Consider the following 23,922-nt stretch of genomic DNA (forward strand, 5'->3'; position numbering starts at 1 on the left):
TACTTAGCTTGGAGCTAAAATTTAGCTAACTACTTAGGAGCTAAAGGTAAGGTAACTATGTTCAGTAATCAAGCTAATTTTGATAAAATATAAAAATTAGCTAGCTAAAGAAATATTTAGCTAGCAGTATATTTATATATAGCTAGCTCTTAACTAGCTAAATATTTAGTGTGGAGTTAATTACTTAGCTGACTCTGAGCTAGCTAAATATTTAATTAGCTCATAAATATCTAGTTTTAGAGGTAAATGGTTAGCTTTCAAACTAAACATTTAGTTTGGTGCTGAAATGTAGCTTGCTAACTAAATACTTAGTATGAAGCTAAGTTTAGCTTGATAACTAACTGTCCAGCATGCTATTTAAACATTTAGTTTAAAGCTGACATTTATAAATTATGACTTTGAAAACTGAACTCCCATTTTTCTCTTATGACAGGATAAATAACCCAAATTGTTGCCACTCTCCACTCTCTCCAGCGCCCCAAAGTGTTGCACCATGTTCTTCTGACCTCAGGTTGGCTAAAAATGACGCTGAGGGCGGGAGCCTTGCTTTGAGTGGGCAGACGGACCAAGCAGCTGTCGCTGTGCGGTTCGCGGGGCTCCGACCGTCATTTCCCCCTCCAGACTGACTGGCAAAGGTAGGGGGAAATCATGAGTGGGCTGATTTAACTTACGGGACAAGGAGCGGTGACGGCAGGGGGTCACGGTGCAACTTATGAGGTAGGATCTGGTCCTTGGACGAAGCCAATCTCAAGGAATCTCGATGAAGACTTGTCCACCTTAGCTTGGGAGGAACTCCACTGGGAAGAGGGAAAACCAAGAGAAAGAGAAAATTGGGATAAAAACGAGGTTGGAAAATCAAAGCTGTCAGTTCCAAGAGAAGTCAAAGGAGCTGCTGTTAATGCAACATGATCTGGTGCGTCTTATCCTAAAAATACCTCTGTTCAGGCAGTGGTCGCTGTCTCCGTCCTGCCTGATACCTGCTCATCAACAATTCCTTTTTCAGACAGCCGACACCAGATAGCATCAGTTTTAGAATATTTAACAGCTGCACAGATGTTACTAAAGTTTTTATGTTTCAGCCTGGAGTCAAATGGATGGATTATAACTGGACCTGTTGATTTTAGGCCCTAACTATTTACTCGCCTACACGTCCAACCATGAGAAAGGCTGATGTAGCAATGACCCTGAAGAAGGGGGCCGATGAAGCAGCAGCGCCCCAAAGTCCCATCATCCCACCCAAACGGTCCAAAACGGCCCTGGAGCAGGTGGTTCCCGAATCCCGGGGCCCCGGCCATCCCGACCCGTCTCCTCCCGTTTTCATCCGGAAAATGAGGAACGCCGCGGTGGGAACTGGCTGTGACATCCGCCTGAAGGTGACCGTGGTTGGGGACCCCCAGCCGTCCCTGTACTGGTACCACAACGACGAGCTGCTCAACATGGAGAACCAGGAGTACGGAGGCCTGTGGATTAGGGACTGCAAGCCCAGCGATGCCGGTCTCTACACCTGCATCGCCAACAATCACCTGGGAGAAGCCCGGACCAGCGCCGTGCTGGCCGTCCTGGATCTGGGTGAAGGTAACGGTTCTGCTAGCTCACACAGATGTCCAGACTAAAGCACTAAACGGACCGTAAATCAGGATTCCTCAGAATACCCATAACATTCACAATAAGAACTTTATTAAGGATTTCACTAAACTAGCAGACAAGTCAAAGTTTCAGCTTCCGGTCAATAATCCCAATAATCCCAACTAATTTCCTACTTAGGAGCCAGAAATGATCATCTAACCAAAATACACATTTAGTTCGCAGGCTAAATATTCAGTAGTTAGCTTCTAGTTAAATATTTATTTTTGATAATTAGCTTAAACCTAAATATTTTTGATTGAGGCTACATATTTAGTTGATTCAGTGCCTAAGTATTTAGCCTACTTACTAAATATTTAGCTTCAAACTAAATGTTTATCCTGCTAACTAAAGATTTAGCTTCCAACTCAGTGGGATCTAGCTAAATATGTAGCTTCCTACTTAAATAAATTCAAACTTAGTTTAGCTTGCTGGCTAAATAATTAGCTTTCAAACTCAATATGTAGCATACAAACTAGATAAACTAAACAGTTAGCTTGCTAAAACTAAACATGTAACTTGATGTTGGGAGGTACATTTATAATTGTTTTGTTATTTAGCTTTCTAGCTAAATATGCATCTTTAAAATATTTGGTTCCAAGCAAAAAAAAAGATAGCTTGCTAACTAAATGTTTAGTAAGATATTTAGCTGCTAAGTAAATATTTGGCTTATCACTAGATATTTATTTTGTAATTGTGACATTTGATAGTTTTGATTTTGAAATGAACCTCTATTGTTCTCGTCGCCTCTCAGGATAAATAATCCCAGTTATGGCTACTAAGTTTTGACTCCTTGGGATCCAACCTGCTGCCTGTAGGATGCAAATAATTGGGAGATTTTAGCTGTAAACATAAATCATTACTGGAAACATTTAATAATTGTATCATAAAAAAACAACCTTTATCTAAATTAGGGAAAATAGCTCTATGTTGACTCCCTTTCTCTCCAGAATCAGGTTTATTTTTCCTTTTCAAATCTAAACCCAGATTCAGTTTGCATGTGTTTTTGTGTCAGATGCATCTTTGCTTGACGTGAGCATGCAGTGGAAAGGTTTGATTTCTGCGATTCTTTCTGGGAATAAATCATTTCTTAAGCAGCTGATTGATCCAAAGCTACTCGCCGTTTTTCAGTGTTTCTGATCAGAAAACCAGATTTTCCTGCTAAGCTTCGCCTCGATTCTCTGTTCATGCGTCAGCTGTTCTACAGAGTTGCTTTTTTATATTTGAACAATAATATCTTATGCTTAAAAAAACAAAATATTTCACAACCTAATCTTAAAAATCCTAATTTTGAAAGCTCAGTCTCAGAAAAACGAGTCCAAATGTTTTTAAACATTTAATTCATTAAACTGGTCAACTCACCAGTTTAATGCAATAAATTGGTTACTTTGATAAACGCTGGAGATAAATAATAAACAATCCTTAAATCCTGCCTGTATTCACTGAATTTTATATGAAACTTCATTTCCACTGACTGGTATTATGAAATCTAACAGGTTACGACCAAATAAAAGTAACTCTTGAGAGACCTTCTGCTGGCAAATATTATTTATTGCTGTCATATAACTAAATGTTATCACAGTAGAACATATTATAGAATGTGAATTTAATTTTAACATCTTCAAACTCCAAAATTGGCTGGAAAATGACTAAAAATTTAAAAGATTACAGTAAAATGAGCAGCACTCTTTTTATTTTAAATAGTTTAGTTATGCTAAGCTAACTAATGCTAACCTATGAACCATTTAAGCAAAAAAAGCTCCTAAATTTAAGTTATAAATCAGTTTTATTTCATTGTAGGTAAACAGATCTAGCAGATAAAAGTCACATCTTTAATATTTATGGGTCAAATGTCTTATTTTTGTGATGTATCAGCCTTCCTGTTACAAAAACAAAAAAACAATAAAAATATATTAAAAATGTTCAGTTTCTGAACCAAACACGTTTTAAAAGACAAACCACAGCAACTAATCAGAGCCGTCTTTCTTTTATTTTCCTCCCGTAAAAAGCCAGAAGCAGAGAAAACAGGCTGCTGCTGTTTTCAGAGTCAATCGTTTGGGTTGAACTTTCCCACCTTCGATGTTTAAAACTCGCCACAGCAAAGAGGAACCTTGAATTTCAGCTTCACAGCAGCTCAGTTTGATTCAAACTCCTGGATCCTCGGCTGGCTCCAGCTGTCCCATCACTCAGCGAAGCCGCGTCTCTCTCTCTGAACGTCTCTCTGTCCGCCCTCTTGTCCTCCGACCCCCCGGTTATTTATACAGAGGAATGTGCCTGGCCTCAGATTTTTGTGATGGTAGCAGGCCCAGCGTCTCTCCTGTTACACAGCAAGACATCACTGCTAATATTAGCCAACGTGTTTCGCTCCGAGCCTCTGAGCGCCCTCAGATCATCCACACGACGTGTCTTTCCTCGACTAAAATCACAAAAAATGTCTCGTATAAACTCTGTTTTTACCTGTGCAGAATGCTGCTGCTTATTTATACTAACAAATCAATCAAAAGTTGTAAAGTGGAGGTGTTTTCCTATGTTTTTAAGCTATTTTTATACAGTTTCTTGAACATTTTTCACAACTTTTCAGCAAATCCGACTGAAATTTGAAACAATAAATGATAATTTAGGAAAAATCCCAGCTCTATAGCTAATTTCTGAGTTTTTTAAGCCAAAAATCAGGTTGTAATGCTGAGAAGTGTCATAAGGTGAAGGGATGAGAGAAAGGAAAACGGCCCATCTGGAGCATGTGAGGTGATTATCCGGTTGGGCGTTGGGCTATATTTGGAGAGTTGGACGTAGTCGGCGAGTGTGAGCGAATCGTCTGCATGTTTTCCCCGCCGTGTTGTCCAGGAGCGAACAGGTGGAACCTGAGTTACTCTCTGGAAATCCCCGCTCTGATCTCTGATGCAATCAGTGAATCAACAGGGGCTGATCCACCTTAATTAGAGGATAAATCACAAAGGGTGAAAAAGGTCACTATTAATCAGGCTACAAATGGACTGGAGAACAAAGGTTTCCATCCTGGCATTGCTTTGCAACAGGATTTTAAAAATTTCTGTTCTAATAAAGAAAGTGATGCAAACCTGTTAAAGTGGTTTTTCCTCGTCACTGATTGCTTTAGTTTCAGTTTTTGTTGCCACAGTTAGAGTAACTAAACCCCAAATCAACTTTCTTTTTGCAGATAAACTGTTTAAATAGTTTCTTAAGGGTTCTATCTTTATGTTTCTGTGCAAATCTTGAGATTTGTTTGTGTAAATTTGCTTAATTCTGCAATATGTTACCTAAAAGTGTCTCAGTGCTGCCCTCTTTGGGTTGAACAGAGGCTACTGCAGTTGGATTTTCCTATTGGTTGTTGCTAGTCGCATTTTATTTTTAAAAAGTTGCTAAATTTGTCACTTTTGTAAAAAAGATGGTTAAATTTGTTGCTTTTTCTGAAAAAATGTAGCAAAATTGTTCAGTAGCTGCTGTTTTGGTAAAAGGGTTGATGGATTTGTTTCTAGATTTATCAACAGTCTCTTTTTAAAACAAAGTTGCTGGATTTATTGCAAATAGGTTTTTAACAAAGCCACTGGATTTTGTCGCTAGTTTGTCTTTTGTAAAAAAAAAAAAAAAAAAAAAAAAAGAAAAGTTGGTAGATTTGTTGTTTGTTGCTTTTTGAAAAGGTTGCCCAAAGGATTCAGGGCTTAAAGAGACAGAGGCCAATTTCAATGCGTCAAATTGTGAGTCAAATTTCTTTCAAGTTATATTTGATATAAATGTATCAATTTCATAACAACTGAAGGTAAGATTGACACTTGATTGTGCTTTAAAAAGGCAGCTGAAAAATACATAAAACACCATTTAAGTAGATTTTAATGAGTAGATCATTTGCTTTAAGTTTTTAGGAAACTTTTTTTCCTGCCTGCTGATGATTTTCTCTCCTCTTCATATTTTTATCACTCAGATGTTCATATCAAACAGCAGATTGAAACTAAAACCTCATGAAATGCAGTTTCCAAGGAGACAAAAAGAGATTACACAATCAGCAGCGTGTGAAATCAGAGCTGTTAAAACCTGATTACATTTCCTCTCTTTTGGATGTTTCATGCGATTTATTTCCTGTTTTCTGTCATTTTAACGTTTTGCGTTGCTGATTGTGGGTTTTTTTTTTTAAAGCTGGGGTGCATTGAGCAGATTTTACACAACAGATGATTTGTTTTGCTGTTGGCACGTTGCTGCTTCTCAGCAGTTCCTGTCTTTATTAATAAAAAAATCGCAGAATGAGCGGGATTTGCTGGAATAAAGCGTGTTCTCCCAGCGCGGAGGAGCAGGGATCTCCCCTCCTCCTCTCTGCTCCATCCAGCGGTTTGAGGATAAAACTCGACCTCATGGGGAGGAAGAGTCGGATCCGGAGAGGCTGGATCATTCCCACCGGCTCGTCGTTGGGGGGTGCAGCGGGGGAAGATGCTCTATCCGTCGCCGGTTATTGTTTTTACCACAGAGGGGGGGTGAGATGCATTCAACATACATTTGCACCTGCGGATGGAGGTTTGCTTCCCACACATGGATTCCCTCAGTAGAACCACAGAGAGTCGGACTCGTTATGTAATCAACAAAGTGTCTTTTTTCTTTTGCTTTTGCTTTTTGTTTATTTCTTTTCCTCTCGCCTGCTTGTCAGCATATGAGAAACGGAGCATTATGCGCTGAAGCTGCTGATGTCTCTGGAGGAAAATTGCTCATTTAGGAGCAGCGCAGCGGCGCGGATCCCCCCGTGTGTGGCGGGGAATACGCTGCTGCTGAACGCCAGCCAGGCAGAGAAATAAACCAACCATGAAAACATTTCAGACCAAAGAGAACAACCAGGCAAGTGATCGTTTAATGTTTTATCTCTGTACTCGACTGCTGGAGGCATTTATATCTGGGATTACCTCTGTTTATATCACCGTTTTCACAATAGTTTGAGAATTTTGTGCAAACAGCACAAACAGTCCCTGTTGCTCAGAAATCAGCAAAAACAACTTAAACGTTTCACTTTAAATATTTTACCAAATTTGGACAAGGCTCTCATTGCAACTTTTTATTTTCGTTGCTATTTTTTACTAAAAGAAAAACTTTTTTTTTGTTCTGAACCTAAACAGCCAGACTAGATTTATAATTAGAAGAAGCTAAAATATTTTTAAAAATTTAACAAAGTAATTAAAGTCAAGCTAGTAATGTTGTACATCAAAACTAATCATTTGATGTGAAAGAAATTAAGAAATAGTCAGACAGATGATCTGATTATTAAATTAGATTATATAACTAAATAGAGAAACTTGCATTGTTTTTAAACACTAGCTAATGCTAACGCTAAAGTTCAACACAAACATGGCATTTAGCAGAAGCTAAATAAAATAAATGCTAATTTCAACCATGTTATTATGGTTCTAGGTTCACAAACATCACTTGGTGCTTCCCTAACAGGTGGATAACTTTAGAGGAAATAGTCTTCACACTTTTCAAAATAAGAGCATGAATATAAACGTCTAACTACACTTAGCAGTCGGTAACCAAACCTTAAACAAAAATGTTGAATTTTATTCAACTGAAAGTTTACAAAACAACAAATTAGCAAATTATAATTTCCATCCATCCATCCATCCATCTTCTTCCGCTTATCCGAGGTCGGGTCGCGGGGGTAGCAGCTTCAGAAGGGAGGCCCAGACTTCCCTCTCCCCAGCCACTTCTTCCAGCTCCTCCGGGGGAATCCCGAGGCGTTCCCAGGCCAGCCGAGAGACATAGTCCCTCCAGCGTGTCCTGGGTCTTCCCCGGGGCCTCCTCCCGGTGGGACGTGCCCGGAACACCTCACCAGGGAGGCGTCCAGGAGGCATCCTGACCAGATGCCCAAGCCACCTCAACTGGCTCCTCTCGATGTGAAGGAGCAGCGGCTCTACTCTGAGTCCCTCCCGGATGACCGAGCTTCTCACCCTATCTCTAAGGGAGAGCCCAGCCACCCTACGGAGAAAACCCATTTCGGCCGCTTGTATCCGCGATCTCGTTCTTTCGGTCATGACCCAAAGCTCATGACCATAGATGAGGGTGGGAACGTAGATCGACCGGTAAATCGAGAGCTTCGCTTTTTGGCTCAGCTCTCTCTTCACCACGACGGACCGGTACAGCGCCCGCTTGACAGCAGACGCTGCGCCAATCCGCCTGTCGATCTCCCGCTCCCTTCTTCCCCCATTCGTGAACAAGATCCCGAGATACTTAAACTCCTCCACTTGGGGCAGGACACCCCCCCTGACCCGGAGAAGGCCTCTATCCGAGGCCATGGTCTTGAGCCGGAAAAGGGTAGAGTGCCTTCTCCGGGTCACTCTACCCTTTTCAAATTATAATTTCTCCAAAACAATTAATTTAGCTTCATCTAAACTCTTCAAAGTTAGCAAAGTACTAAGCTAAAATGTATCTATGCTATCAGTGGATTAGCAGAACTGTTCCTTTAACATCTTTAGAACAACTTTGTGAATTCTTTACAGTCGATAACCAAAACTTTTAATACATATGTTGAAGTTTATATTAAAGAAATCAATGTATTTATGAATTATTTATTTTATTTAAAAGTAATGTTTTGACTCAAAGTTGCATAATCAAATTCATACACATAAATTATACACTTTTATACAATTATACCCAAACTTGCTTCTTAATACCAGTGTTACTTGTTCCTTTGCTGCCTGATGTATCTAAAAAGCTTCATACCCCAAATTAGTAATAACTTTTGAATTTTTGGTAACAAGTTGTCTATTCTGATGTATTAATTGTGGAAGACATTAGAAACATGTAAATATTTGATTACATATTCTATCCCAGGGTTAAGATTGTTTTCTGTTTGTTGGCCTGTTGTACGTTTCCGTTTCCACATGTAGTTCACATTTTGACCACTAGATTGGTATCAAGTTACCGCTAATAGCAACATTAGCATGAGCGGATATGTACCGACCGACGTTTGTTGTATTTACGTTTCTTTGGATCTATTCTCTATGAAAGTGGTATGAAGGGTTAAACCTCCATGAACGGACCCTGAATAAAACAGTCACATTTTTTACATTAATTTCATCTCCATAAAGGAAGAACATTTACAGTAGGTTGTTTTTTGTTTGTTTTTTTTACTTTGGATGTGGGGATGGATGCAGTTTGCATTAATTTTGCATTAATCTGCAGAGTAATCTGTGGAGATTCATGCACAGATTACTGGTGGAAACTGGTGAAGTTTAGTTTCCAGACATGCAGGTTGAACAGATGTACAGTGCATCACTTATAGGAAAATAATAAAAGAAAGGACAGATGGGCACCAGCTCCAGTGGGTATGAACAATAAAATGATGAAGGAAGCTTTATTAAACTGCAGTAGCTGTTAACACTATTTTAAAACCATCCTTTCTAAGTGATTCCACATGCTGGGATGCAGATTCACTTGGATAAGAGTGACTCAGTCATGCTTTCTATTTTCAGAGCAGTGACTGAATTTTCTGTGTGTGTTAAAACAAAAGGCATCTCTTATTAGCATGCGCTTCTATCCGGAGAGAATCTGCTGAGATTAAGCTGCCCTTAATTTAGTCTCCAATATTTACTTTCCTCCTTTACGGCGACATGCGGCGTGTTTATGACAGATGCCTCAGTGTTTGGAGTTTCTCCTTTTCTCCTGGTTCACTCAACAAACCAAGGTGAACGAGGCTCTTGTTTTTTAATTGTTCTCCACCAAATATTGCTAATGAATCGTTGTGACAGTGACGGTGTAGTAAGCATGTTACTATGGCAACCATGTCCTCTCCTGGTGCCATGTTCCAGCTTCAGTCTCCCGCGTTGCCAGAACGGTAAATTATTACATCACAGACTCACTCAGGCTGTGTTTGTCATGCCTGCAGACTCTGAGACAACAGAAGATGAAGGTGGCGACCAGTTCGAGACCAAAGAGGACCGCGGGGACGCCGAGGACCAGGCCGTTCATGGTGGTAACCCGTCTGTCTTCCTCCACTGTGTCCCGCCAGGATTTGTTTTGGATTTGCTGTTATTGCTGCCGCAGCCTTCAGACGTTTATCAACAGCATGTTCAAGTATTACGGTCCAAAACCCTAAATGAGGCATCAACAGCCCCAGAGCTGCTGCCTGGCAGGTTTTAGATGCATCCCTGCTCCAACACAGCTGAATCACATTCAGTGGTGGACACTGCTAGCCAAAACGTTAGCTGTGCTTCAGACGCTGTGCTAACTTTTCAGAAACATTAGTTCCCCTAATGCTAAAACACTACTTATTTTTATTTTTATTCAGTTACATTTTGGATTATTATGCAGAGAAACTCCAGAAAAGGGATTAGAATGAATTTAGAATCCAGGAAACCTACTTTCAGAACAGGAATATTTAGGTTTTATTACTACTTTTACAAAACTGGAACATTTTTAGAAATACGATGCCTACTCACTTTTACTTTAGCAACCCAGAACAGGAATAAGAGCAAACTTAGAATGCAGAAAAATTACGCTAGCAGCTCAGAACTGGAACGGATTATCAGCATTATTAGATTTTCTTTCTTCTTTTGCTCTTTCCTTTGGTTTGTTATTTTGTTTCCGTTTTAATTTATGTAAAGCACTTTGAATTGCCTCGTTATGTGCTACATAAATAAAGATTCATTGCCTTACCTTACCTATACCAACATGGTTTTGGGCGGTAACTAATGCTAAACCACTACACTAACACAGTATTTAGCTGAAGCTAATGCTAAACAGCTAACTTCAATTCAGATTATGTCTGCCCTTGAGAGATCACAACCCTCAAGCACCAATTTAATTTTGACATGTTCAATAAAGACTCTAGAGATTGTATTTATGTTGATATCTTGTTCTTGTGTTTTATTTTGTTCCTGTATGTTTTTTGTTTGAAACAAAGTTAATGAGAAAAAAGACAGAGAACTTGAGGAGAGGAAATGGAACTAAACAGTCTTCATCCACTTCAAAATAAGAGCATGAATATAAACATCTAACTACTTGATGAATTCTGTCAGTCGATAATTTAAACTTTAACAGACATGTGACTTTATTCAGCTGAAAATTTGCAAATCAGCCCCTTTGTACTGTTGTAGTTTTGGTTGATTGGAATCCGACTTTTTCAGGCATCAGTCGGTGCGACTTTTTGTACCAACAAGGCGAAAGTTTGTACCTGCAAATGGAAACAGGAATGGTTGCTTAGCAGCTGAAAGTTGAGGAACTACTGGATTCATTGGAGTTCCAAATGTGTATTATTTAATATTACCATGAATGCATGACTAATTTACCAACATATTTGTTTTTCTGCATAACAAACAGTGATGGAGAAATGTGGAACACATGGACACGAGGATCTCTCTACCAGGCAAGCAGGAGTCACATGATGGCGGTCCAAAATGCCTTGTTGTCTTACTACAATCATTCTGAATCCAGGTGTTGACATTAAATTCTTCTTTTTCAGAAGCCAAGACGATTTCGCAAGAGAATCTCCTCCCCAAGTTCTTCCACCGCCATCACCAAGGCTGGTCAAGCGTGGCCCGTCCTCTCCGATGCCAAGCCGCTCTGGTTCAACCACTCCTGTCAGCTCGCGTAAGAAAACTGTTGTGCCAACTGAATACCAAGACACGGTTCCAGGAGAGTTTGAGGAAAAGACAAAGCAGCCAAAAAGTGTTTCTCAGGGAGGTGGCCAGGACTCCAGGCCACAGACCCCACTGAGTGAGTCTTCCCGAAAAGAGTTCAACCTCAGACCTTCTCCGAAGCTTACAAGGGCAAGCTCAAAGGTTTTCGAGAAGGTCCGTGGCTTAGAGGAGCGGCGGCGAAGCCTTGATATTCCAGAAGGTTCTGTCTCGGGAAGGTCCTGGGCAGGGTTCAACCGTGCTGGGTCGGTAGATTCAGACGACGGTGGAAGCCGGTTGGGCATCTCCAGGGAGAGTTCAAGAGAAGATCTTCGAGAGGCTTTGAAAGAGGATGCTGCTGAACGGAGATCCATGTTTAAGCAGAGAGCTGCTTCCCTGGAGGAGAAACCTCGCTACTCTCAAAAGGTTCAGGACATTGAGAACAAGTTCACGGAAGAGCTCCAGCGCATCAAGAAGCTGGTTGGGAAACCCCATCTAAAGAAATCCTTCTCCACCGAACTGCTCACCCTGAAGGGGAGGCAGCGCCAGCCTTTCAGGAAAATCGAACCGATACCTCCACAAGTTCTACAGAAGCTGCAAGAAAGAGAACGCGCTCAGTGGGAAAAGGAGCAAAGGGAGAAGGACCTGAGTCAGCAACAGATGCAGCAACAGCAGCAGGAACTGCATCAACCCCAGAAGACAACAGCAACTGGCCCAACAGCGGGGAGATTCAGAGACGCCCCAGGGCCGCCAGAGTCGGTGCAGCTATCAGAGCTGCCGGGACAACGGTTCGTCCGGGAGTTACACAGAGTCAGTCCGGTAACAGAAATACTTCCCAGGTCGTCTTCACCAGCATTACATCAACAGCAAAGGGCTGAGTCTCCCAATGTCACAATGACACTGCGTAGGGTTGAGCGACGGCCCCCAAGTCCGCTTGTTCAAAGAGTTTCTCGAATGCAAGAATCGCCTCACAGCCAAGAGCCAGAGACAGGGAGGAAGACGCCTGTTGAGGTGGCAGTGAGAAAAATTGAAAACAGACCTGAAAGTCCTCTGGTGCAGAAAAGGGCTGTCATTATGCAAGATCTTCACCTTCAGCCTAGTCCAAAATCTCCACGAGTAACATCCGTTACCCCAACAGAGGCCGTGATGGAGGTGGAGGTGTCCAAACCGGTTCCACGGTTAAAGGTCCCTACGATTATTGTTGAAGATGAGAAAATGGACGAGGACGTTCCTGCAAAGACAAAAGAGCCCAAGCAGACGAGTATAAGTGCCAAGCAGGGAAAACCTCCGAAGACAAAAGGGAAGAGCCGCCGTCCTCGCCCTCTGTCTCCAGAGTTAGGTTTGTGGTTTAAGAGTCATTCTTGTTCAGTATTATTGCCTGGGGATAACGACGGTTAAAAATGTGCAGATTCCTCAGACGATTCGTACGTCTCTGCTGGAGAAGACCCGATGGAGGCTCCCGTGTTTGAGTTTAGCCTCCAGGATACCGTAGCATCCGCTGGCGCAGACGTGCTACTGAAAACCATAATCGCAGGAACCCCATGTCCTGAAGGTAACATGTCTTTTTTTTAAGTTAAAATCCCTGAAAACAAGGAATTTTAAGAGAACAAGTTGAGTTACATGCCTTAATGTCTTGTCTGCTCAAGTTACCTGGACAAAAGACAACATGGACGTCACAGGCATGCCAAGCTACCTGGTCAAAGTGGAAGGCGAACGACATAGTCTGCTCATAAAATCAGCTAAAACAGCTGACAGTGGGAAATACTGCGTGACTGCAGTTAATCAGATGGGAAGAGCCACCAGCAGCGCCACACTCACTGTTAAAGCAGGTGAGACTTCGCTGCTCATGTTTTAACTGCTTTAGTTTTGCTATTTTTGGACATTTGAACGGTACAACAGAGCATTACAGCCAGAAATCATGAGAATAAAATCATAATATTAGCAGGATAAAGTCAAAGTATTTACCTGAAGAAAGTCAAAAATTTACTAATCTTCAGTTGCGTTTTTAAGATCTGACTTGGCTACCTATTCTTGCATTATTACGACTTTATTCTTGTACAGCTATTCTCATATTATTACGACGTTGTTTTTGTTTAATTTTGACTTTATTCTCCTACCACTATGACTTTACTCTTGTAATATTGTGATTTTGTTCTCATATTGTTATGATGTTATTCTTGTACAACTCTATTTTTGTAAAATGACTTTACTCTTTATTTTTTACACTTTGCACATCTGCAAACAGGATTCCTAAGTTTATGATTAATTATGTTCATAATAATATGATTAATTGGGGGAACTTAGAATTGCACACCCTTGATCCTAATATACAGACACTATTGAGAATAGGAACTCATCAAAGTGACAGGACTAGATATTATACAAAATTCACTTTGTTTATTTACAGTATCCCTCGTGTTTTGGTGTCAATTTAAAGTGGTATAAATTATTTACTTGAATCAATCCAATGTTTTTGGTTTAAACCTCATTTCCTTCCAGTCTGTTGTTGGTCTGCTGTTCATTTTGCAGTTTCGTATTGAACATTATTGGTGCTGATCCACAGTCTGAACCCTGAAGGATTTACTTAACCTCTTTAATTTGCAACAGATTACTTTGTTTTTCATATTTCATGTACCTAAGTTGTTGATAGATTTAAATCAGGTCGGTGTTCATAACGTTTGTTTTCAGTCGGTGCTGCTGACTTTATAAAAATCCATTGTTCAATACTTTCTCTTCCCACGCTGCTTTCTCTGCTGCTCCTTCACCGTTATCTCCCTACACAAAATGAGTGTGCATGTCTGTGTCTGTGTGCGCGCCATATACTCCAGCTCAACAACCACACTTATAGTTTCCATAGAAACGACAAGGGGAAACTGAACCTATAAATTTCCCAGCGAGTGTCAGCAGCTGTGCTCACTGTGAATACACTATTGTTTTGATGCAACACAGTTTTCCATTTCAGATGGTAATTATTAGCGGGCGCAGGAGAGGTACGGGTAATTTGTAAACCTTCAACGCCTGTGTTCTCGCTGAGCTGTGCAAAAAGCTAAATAATAAATGTTTACTGAGGCAAAATGAAAAGCAGAAATCCTAATATTTAAACACTAAAGTCAGTTTTGGATAGCTAAAAAAAACAAGTCTGTTAGAAAACAACAGTGGCGGTTGTCCGCTAATAGTGGAGCTAACTTTTCATTTAGCACATTTAGCTCACTGACTGGAGAAAAACTAAAGCGTTAATTTACTGTTTTGTAAACTTTCAGTTGAACAAAGTTCATCATCTGTTTTGAAGTTTTGGTTATTAACTCTTAGGGATTTTCCATTTCAATATTCATGCTCTTATTTTGAAGCTTTTTACACAGTAGTTCCTCCCCTGACATTCCCTCTTTATTTAAAATAAACTTTATTGAGCAAATGGCAAGTGTGCAACAAACAAATGAATGAGGCCTACAGAAAAATACAACACTTATATAAACAAACAAACAAATGCACATAAAAACTCACATGAATTGTTTTAGAGCCTTTGTGTTGGTACTCCTCAGGTTCTCAACATGTGGCGCAGCAAATTACGTTTATCCTGACCCAGAATGCATTGCTGGTTCTGGAGTAAATGGCTTAAAATCTGCAACTGTCCTTCATGTTTTCTGACCAAAGCCTTACTGTGGTCAATTAGGCAAAATCAGCAACAGCGCTAGCAAAACACAACTGTAAAACTGAAACGTCCTGAACCTGAACCATGCTCATAAGTGCACAATAACAAATCAGGCCCTGTGGGGGGCGCTGTAATGACGTATGGTAGTGTTCTGGTCCCCAACCTTTTTAGTACCGCGGACCGGTCAAGACTTCGGACATTTACTGCGGAGCGGGGGGGGGGACGTAACCGAGAGAATCCGGCTAAGGGATTTTCAAAATAAAAGATCCTCCAGGCTCAATACATAAAACGGAAGTATTTAATGACCAATTGGTCACATTGGACCACTGACGTATGGTGTGTCATTAACACATGGTGATGGTCATGGTGGAAATTAGCGCTTTAGCATTAGCTTCTGCTCAATGTGGTGTAGGTATTGTCCTTTAGCCTTAGCAGAGCTAATGTTTAAGATTAGTATTTCAGAATTAGCGCAGCTAGCTTTTTAGTTAGCACTGTCCAACACTGGAAAACAACTTTTGACATTTTTAGCAATGCTATATGTAGCATTGCTAAAAATGCTATATGTAGCATCTTCTGGATTTGAAGACTGTGTTTTAGTACAAATCATAGTTTTCACTGAGGAACTGCTTATGTGAAGCTAAATTTCTACTCTTTTAAACAGATTGTTGTTGTTTGCAGCCACTCCCAATGAGTTGTAAAAAAGGCGGGAATCGTCAAAGCAACCGCTCATTTTACCCAGAGCTAACTTGGGAGTGGTGCTGCGGGTGTTGATGGATGGAAATTTAACACAACTTTGCTGATCTCAGACTCTGTGCAGGAGCTAAAAGGAGGTTTGGGTGTGCCGATGGAAATCAGCAGCCCGATAACTTCTGATGAAGAGTATTTAAGTCCTTTGGAGGAAGCCATGGACTTCGGAGCTCAAGAGCCGAGACGAACTATTGACACAAGATTCAGGGAACCTCCTGCTTTTCTGGTCAGACCATCGAGGACAAACTGAAGCTAATTTACTTTGAATTTTAATGGGTTTTTTGCTGTTTTTTTTTTACCGTTTTAGAGCATGGGAATGTGTATTTAACATTGTATTTTATTAATTTTTTGTTACATTTTTAACAGGCAACAATGGCCGACCAATCTGTCAGTGAAGGACAGGAAGTCACCATGTCTGTTCGGATTGCAGGACAGCCGAAGCCCATGCTCTACTGGTACGTTCCTTCACGTTTGATCAAACTGAAGCAGATTTTCAAATGAGGTTTAGGAAGTTTTCTGGGCTTAGCAGCTTCATCAGTGCATCAGTTTATAACTGGTTTTACTCCCACAGCCACAATAACTTGGAATAAAAATTTGAAAAGTCAAATTTTAAGTTTCAAAACAATTTTTCAGTAAAAAATTTTTTTTTCCCAGTTCAAATATTTTTTTACAGTTTCAAACTTTTTTTCCTTTTTTCTCTATTTTGAAATTGAAAATTGCTTTTTAATTTCAAACTAATGTTTCAGCCTAAATCTTTTTATAAACTTTTTGGCTCCAGTTTATCTCCATAGACAAAGAGACATGTTGTTCTGTTTTCATTTTTCTTCAGCGTTATGTAACGTTTAGCGCTGCATTATTTTTAACTCATCACATCAGCTCTGTCCTCTAAATAATCAGTCAGGCTGAGTCATTCATGGGGGCCGAAGAGTTCATCATGACTTAAAGCCACAATAGCGGATAATAAAGAGCGATGAAGGAACGCCGCCCACCACAAGTCTGTCAAACCAAAACAGAGGGAAATGTAACAATTCTCACATTCAGCAGGATAACCTCTGGATTTAAATATTTTATTTTTGCTGTTGTCAGGCTGAGGGACAGAGTGACGGTGAAGTCGGACGCCCGTCACGTCGTTTGGGAGGCGGCGGACGGCGCCTTCGAGATGACCATCAGGTCTGCGGCTAAATCCGACTCTGGAGTTTATACGTGTCGCATCATCAACGAGTACGGCACCAAGCAGTGCGAAGCCAGGCTGGAGGTCAAAGGTCAGCTGCACGGATGGCTCCTTCCTTCCTCCCTTCCTCTCTTCCTTCCTCCCTCCCTTCTTTCCTCCCTTCCTTCCTTTCCTCCTTCCTTCCTTCCTATCACATTCAGTAAAATCTCTTATCTCATGTCTCTCTCTCTCTCAGCTCCTCCGGTCGAGCCGGGTCTGTCCGTCGTTCGCCCGGTGAGGGACATCACGGCAAAGGCGGGAGAGACGGTTCTGTTCGAGTGTCACGCTGTCGGGCCGAAGGACACCGACGTGGACTGGCTGGCGGACGGGAAGCTGATCCAACCCGCCCTGCTGAACTGCAAGATGCACTTCGACGGCAGGAAGTGCCGCCTGCTGCTCAACTCCGTCCACGAGGACGACAGCGGGACGTACATCTGCAAGCTCAGCACCGCCAAAGGTTCGGACCCGGAGAATGTGAGACGCAAGATGGCCGACGCCGATGTCACCTAATCGCTGTTATTGGGTTTCCGCTTTCAGAGGAAGTCACGTCAAGCGGGAAACTCAAAGTGATTCCGTCACTGGAGCCTCTGTTCACTCGGAAGTTGGACGTTCTGGAAGTGATCGAAGGTCGAAACGCTCGGTTCGACTGCAAAGTGAGCGGGACGCCGCCGCTGAATGTCCTCTGGAGCCACTTTGGTACAAACACACTGCAAATAAACACATTTTATAACCTGAGTGCAGATGGCCACCCACCTTCTGCAAATCTAACTAAATGTGCTTCAAACGTTTGTGCAGCAAAAATTTATTTTGTGCCGCAATCGTTCTAAAGGATATTAATAAGTATTTTCTTGGTCATCATCAATATCTTCACACCAAAAGCAGCACAAACAGTTGAGTTGATTGACACCAAATTTGATTTTGTAAATATGAAACTTTTTTATTAATATCTTTAAAATAATAGCGGCACAAACAAGTTTTACAAGAAAATTCTGAAGGAAAACTACATAACTTGGGTTATGCATGTAAAAAATTGAAGTTTCAGTGTGACCTAGTCAAAGTCCAGACTTAAATTTGATTGGGGAAACCCAGGTTTTCTGTGTCTGATAAATAGTTTTCTTGATCTGCAACATTTAAGTTTGACAAAAGAAGCAGAAACAGATTATGTGATCTTTCCCCCCCTCTCTCTTCAGACCAGCCGCTCATCGAAAGCGAAGACGTCAGGATGGTCCAGGAGGGCGGCCGCCATTCTCTCATTATTTCCCACGTGACGAGTGACGACGAAGGTTTTTACACCATCAGAGCCCGAAACGCTCACGGAGAAGCCGAGAACTCTGCTGAACTCTACATCCAAGAGCCGCGGCCGGCCATCTCCTCTCAGATGTAGGAAGATGTTATTCACCTGGAACTCATAAAGCTGTGAAATATTCCTCCCTGAGCCGCGTCCCTCTTCCCTCTCAGGGCCAAACTGGAGAAGATGCCCTCCATCCCAGAGGAGCCCGAGGTCCCAGAGAACGAGGTGGAGCGCTTCACCATGCCCGACTTCATCAAGCCTCTCTACGACCTGGATGTGATCGAGGGGAAGGAGGCGGTGCTGAAGTGCAAAGTGGCCGGGCTGCCGTACCCGACCATCACCTGGTTCCATAACGGCCGGAGGATAGAGAGCACCGAGGACAGGAAGATGACGCAGTGTAGGCGGAGCTGCGCCAACGCTTTGCTACTTTAGCTAAACCTGCACTCACATCTACACACTGAATTTAATTATTTTCAAAGTTACTCCAGTGAGATTGGATGAAAACTCTCAGTTGGGACATTGACTAGGCCATTTTAACACATGAACATGCATTTCTCTAAACTGTTGGAGTTTTACTGCTAGAAGTTGAAGCGGCGTCTCAAATCTTCTGCAGTCACCAGTGGTGGACTCCGCTAGCTAAAAGTTACCTGAAATAAAAATCATAAACATTCATTCTGCTAACGCTAAACCAATATACCTAAATGGCATTTAGCAGAAGCTAATGCTAATGTGCTAATTTCAAACATGTTGATGCACACAATCTGTTGTCACAAGCAGCCTTGTAAATTTCTTTACAATTTATCCATAAAACTTCATTTTGGGGAAGCTAAGTGCGCTAAACATTTTTAAAGTTAGCAATAGCTCCAAAGCGCTAAGCAACGGCTATTAGCACATTAGCAGATTAGCGAAAGTGTGAAAACTACTGGCAGTCAGTAACAGGTTTCCCACAAGGAATGTTGTGTTTTTAGCTCCATTCAACTCCAACCAGCTTCACTGTCCGTCTTAAAGAAAAGTCTTCCCTCAGCATGATGCTGACGTCACCATGTTTTATGTGACGATGGTTTTTTAGGGTGATTTGCAGTGATATCTAGCATGTGTCGATGACACAACATGTTACATCAACAGGAACAATTAAGTTAGAGGAAGCTAAATGTTTTCAAAGTTAGCAGAAGAGATTAGTTCTGCTATTAGATCATTAGCGGATTAGCGGTGCCCACTTCTGCTGCCTACAGTTTCAGGACTCGTCCATCGGGATGATCATATATTTTGTTCAAGAATCCTTCCAACAAAAACTAGACCAACTTTTAAGACTTGCTTATTCTTCTCTCTGCAGTCCGTGACGTTCACAGCCTGGTCATCCGCTCTGTGTGTCACGCTCATGGAGGCGTTTATAAGAGCGTGATCGCCAACAAGGTGGGAAAGGCCACCTGCTATGCACATCTCTATGTTACAGGTAATTTTATCTTTGTTTTCAGCTTAAATTTCCGCAAGTACTCCATATGGTCTTCATCTATAGTCCCCTGACTTTCTGAAGGCCAGTCCAGGCAGAGTACCAACAAACCAAAGCCACCAGTGTTTTAGGAACTGGACCTTCAAAACGCCCTGAGAATAACTGATCAAGACCACGTCAGACACTATAGATCCATGCAGGTTTCCTTTATAATCACAAGAATTTTGGAAAAGTATAGAATGTAAATATTTATCAGATCTGGAGAATTTGGAGAATACATTTTTCCATTCTCTAAAACTCCATCCAACCCTTCCTCTTTCTTACAGGAAGGGTTGGACACTGTGGAAATGTTTGAGTTCATTGGGAACTTTTGCATGTATTTATTAATTTAGCATTGATGGTGGGAAAGTCTGGAGTTTTGACATAAGTAATGCATGTGAACTCTTCATGCTTCCTCCAACACATTGTCATCCACAGATATTCTTCCTGATCCTCCTGATGGTATTCCAGTGATTGAGTCCATCACTGGAAAAACCATCACTTTGAGCTGGAAGAAACCCAGAAGGTTGGACCCTTCCATTGGTACGTAGGACCATTAAGGACATGGCTTCAGACCAGTGGACACAGATTCAACCCCTGACTTACGGTGTTGAATCTGGAGAGTCTCAGTGAGGTCTTGATTTCTTCCAGATCCCAACTCCCTGATGTATGCCATCCAGCAGCAAGCACTCGGCTCCATCCAGTGGATCATAATCGCCTCTGGTCTGAAAGAAACCACCTACATCATCAGCACCCTCTCCAAAGGCGTCCGCTACGCATTCAGGGTCCTGACCATCACCTCCAAAGCCTTCAGCAAACCCTCCCCGGCCACCGATCCGGTCCAGCTCCTGGACAGAGGTAAAGTCCGGTCTGGTAATCCGTCAGTAGACAATAGTGAGTTATTAAATGCTCTGTGTTGGTTTCGTTTAAGGTCCATACCTTCAGGAGGCTCCAGTGATCATTGATAAACCAGACATCGTGTATGTGATTGAAAACCAGTCAGTCACAATCTCCATCACTCTGAATCATGTCAACACCGCAGTCACCTGGAAGAGGTACCGACTTGATGTATCTACACTTTTTATGTTTAGATGAATGGAAAGATATTTATTCTTCCTGCATCCCAAAAATAGATTTACCCTGGGGAAAATTATTTGATACACCACAGATTTCTCAAGTTTTCCCACTTCCAAACAATGGTATGTAATTTTTCTCATAGGTACACCTCAACTGTGAGAGACAGAATCTAATAGAAAAATATCGTTTGGCACTTTTTGTCACAACTCCCCTAATGAATTGTTCTTTGGGAATGCTTGCCTGCAAAGGAGGCAAGAAGACTCCTTTATTGAGTATAGGAAGAATAGGAAGTATAGGAAGGATAGGAAGTGTAGGAAGGATAGGAAGGATAGGGCGATAACCCCTATCCACAATAACCACCTCCCTTCAATAAAGAACCTTCTCCATGGGCGTTGCTTTTATTGGTTCCACCTTAACCTGATTTGTCTCCATTGTCAGATCCTGTGGATTCCTCCCCATTTTTTGGAACCGCCTCAGTTGTGATACAAGCTATTGTTAGGTGGATATTGCGCACAAGCCATTGTATTGGCAGCGGGCTGCATTCGTTGATTGGCCTGTGGGTTCCTGCTCAAACAACATCTCAACCAATCCGCGGCGAGACCATCGTAGTTGGCGAGATGGTTGTCATGTTCTGTGTTGTCTGTGTATTTATTTAGAGTTTTCCTTGTCCTGTCCTCCCCTTGATTAGTTCCCAGGTGTTTCTTGTTCCCTGATTACCCCCAGTGTATTTAGTGTCACCTGTGTGTCTGTTCTTTGTCGGGTCCTCGTCTAATGTGCGTTCGTGTTGTTCCGTTGTGGATTCCTTTTCACGGTTGCTACCGGCGTCGAGCCCTGGTTTCCGCTCGGCCGTGCTGCCCGTTATTTTGGACTGTGTTTTGCTAGACATTCACCATTAAAACCATTAAGTTACCACATCCTGGGTCTACAGCGTCTGCCTCACCACCAACACCGCACCGCTTCCTGACAATGGTGAGCAGAAAATCGATAATTCCATGGTCAAACCTTGAGGTCCAAACCTTTTTATCAGCTGTGGTAGAAGAATACCACAATTTGCCTCGTCAACTGGACTGCCAATGGAGAAACAGCCAACCTGACTATAACCAAACCAACATTAGCTGGCTACCGTGAGACTTGACTATGGAGAAAGGGCTTAAGAACATCGAAGATGGGTCGCGGCCGGGTCTTCCAGCACGACAATGACCCAAAACCCAGGGCAACTACGAAGTGGCTCCAGAGAAAGTATTTCATGCTCTGCAGTGGCCTAACAGTCTGGAGGCAACAGAAAGTTGCCCAGTGAAAACCCCAAACCCTGAAAGATGTTTGGAAACCTGGTCAAGAACTATAGAGAACACCTGACCTCTGTAATTATAAACAAAGGTTTCTGGACCAAATTTTTCTGTTTCCATTGTGTGAAATACCAAATTCATGCAATTAATTATTTAAGAAAAATCATAGAATAAAAGTTTCTATATTTCTGTCTCTCACAGTTGAGGTGTAATGAAAATTACAAACCTCTGCATTCTTTGTAAGGGGGAAGCTTATTTTAAGGTTCGAGTCTCTCAAACTGATGTAAAACCAACTTGTCTCCAGGAAAGGAGTAACTCTGACCAACAAGCCCGGCTTGTATGAGATGGCGATGCCAGACGACGACCAGCACACGCTGAAGCTGCTGAAGGTGAAGAGTTCGGACGTCGGTGAGATGACCTTTGTGGCCACCAATGAGTTTGGAAGCGACAGCTGCAGCTTCAGCGTGGAGACGGCCGGTAGGGAAGACGCTCCTCTATCCATCCGTCCATCTGCAGGTTTTTTAACTGAAACTCTGTCCACAGCTCCGCCGACATTCGAGACGATCATGGAAGACCTGGACGTCTGTTCCGGGGAGACGCCTCGCTTTGCTGTGGTCGTGGAGGGCAAACCTGTCCCTGACATCCTCTGGTTCAAGGTGCTAATTCCAAGTTATTCATGGCAACTTTCCCTTCAGGGGGTTTCTCATAGTGTAAGGCAGGAAAGCTAAAATATCTAGCCACGATGCTGCTGGATGTGCTGCTGGTTGGTGTTTGCAAAGCAGCCAAGTCAGGAGCACCGTTTGGTCTCCTTGGTGCTGATAGGCTGAGCACCAACGAGCAAAAATAAGGAAAACTGTAGATGTTAGCTTCTGCTGTAGCGCTAGGACGGTTTCCATATTAATGTACATTAGGATATATTTGTTAAAATTAGCAATATTTAAGTCTCAAATATTTGTGGATTTCAGCTATTTGTGAGCATTTCTGTTCCACTTTATAATGTAATTATTTATTCATTTGGAAAACATACAAACCTTGATTGTGGTTTAAATTGAGTGGTGGTAGCATCATGATTTTTAGTGATTTATACACTGATTTATAACCATTTATGGATCAAAACTTTCAAAATGACACCAGAGAATCATAAACAAGCGACTGAGAGCAGATCCTGAAGACAAAGATTCACAAATCTTTGTCACTCACAGCATCCTCCACAGTCGTCGGCTCTCCCGGTAAAGATGTGCACAAAAGCCTTTAAATAAATGGTTGTTATGGAGACTTTGCTGCAGTTCTCCAACGGTGAGATGTTTTCGCCTCCGTTACCGTCCTCCTCGCTGTGCGTGGTGGAAGATAAACTTTGGTCCTCATCCAGCTTAGATTGTCTCACTTCCAGCTGGTTTAAACTTTTCGGTTATTCTTCTGTCTGCAGACGTCGACAGATTCTGTAAAGCAAGATTTTCAATTGAATATTTCGGATATGAGCCACAAAAACATCTATGACTGGAAGGGAGGGTCCGCTAGTCGGTCCAGGTCGGGATTTAAACCCAGGACCTTTATTTTTTTCTTGTTTTAATGAGTTTTGCATCCTATTTTAACGGGACACTTTCCTCATTATAACGAGATATAAAACTAATTATATAAAAGATATGAAACTCTTCTATAACAGCACAAGATTTATATCTCGTTAAAATGAGGAAACTTTCTTGTTATAACGAGATGCAAATCACATTAAAAGTAGAAAGTTTTGTGTTTTAATGAAATGAAAAACATGATAAATTGAGAAAGTTTCTCGTTATGAGACGAGTTTTATATCTTCTTATTACAAGAAAGGTTCCTGTTTATCAAATATAAAATACACTCCTTTGACAAATTACGACTTGTTAAAAATCCCAAGACATGTTTCTGTGTTACTGTTGCAACCTTTTTTATTTAAGAGATAAGATATTTT

At 41.7% G+C, this 23,922-nt stretch overlaps 1 protein-coding gene across 1 annotated transcript in view; it reads left to right on the forward strand.

Moving 5' to 3' along the window:
• Window positions 1-361: 361 nt before the first annotated feature.
• The window catches only part of spegb (striated muscle enriched protein kinase b), a 32,430-nt gene continuing 8,869 nt past the window's right edge, over window positions 362-23,922 (forward strand). The window contains exons 1-20 of the mRNA XM_028022931.1: window positions 362-913; window positions 1,125-1,575; window positions 9,500-9,586; window positions 10,933-10,978; window positions 11,075-12,567; window positions 12,637-12,780; window positions 12,875-13,057; window positions 15,684-15,850; window positions 15,991-16,079; window positions 16,711-16,886; window positions 17,031-17,291; window positions 17,372-17,530; window positions 18,025-18,214; window positions 18,293-18,522; window positions 19,459-19,578; window positions 20,053-20,157; window positions 20,266-20,472; window positions 20,546-20,669; window positions 22,282-22,454; window positions 22,521-22,633. Of these exons, the coding sequence (XP_027878732.1) occupies window positions 899-913; window positions 1,125-1,575; window positions 9,500-9,586; window positions 10,933-10,978; window positions 11,075-12,567; window positions 12,637-12,780; window positions 12,875-13,057; window positions 15,684-15,850; window positions 15,991-16,079; window positions 16,711-16,886; window positions 17,031-17,291; window positions 17,372-17,530; window positions 18,025-18,214; window positions 18,293-18,522; window positions 19,459-19,578; window positions 20,053-20,157; window positions 20,266-20,472; window positions 20,546-20,669; window positions 22,282-22,454; window positions 22,521-22,633 (4,533 nt within the window). The 5' untranslated portion in view covers window positions 362-898. The remainder of the gene's footprint in view (window positions 914-1,124; window positions 1,576-9,499; window positions 9,587-10,932; window positions 10,979-11,074; window positions 12,568-12,636; window positions 12,781-12,874; window positions 13,058-15,683; window positions 15,851-15,990; window positions 16,080-16,710; window positions 16,887-17,030; window positions 17,292-17,371; window positions 17,531-18,024; window positions 18,215-18,292; window positions 18,523-19,458; window positions 19,579-20,052; window positions 20,158-20,265; window positions 20,473-20,545; window positions 20,670-22,281; window positions 22,455-22,520; window positions 22,634-23,922) is intronic.

Source organism: Xiphophorus couchianus, chromosome 7 (assembly GCF_001444195.1).
Source record: "Xiphophorus couchianus chromosome 7, X_couchianus-1.0, whole genome shotgun sequence".
Classification (NCBI taxonomy): Eukaryota; Metazoa; Chordata; class Actinopteri; order Cyprinodontiformes; family Poeciliidae; genus Xiphophorus; species Xiphophorus couchianus.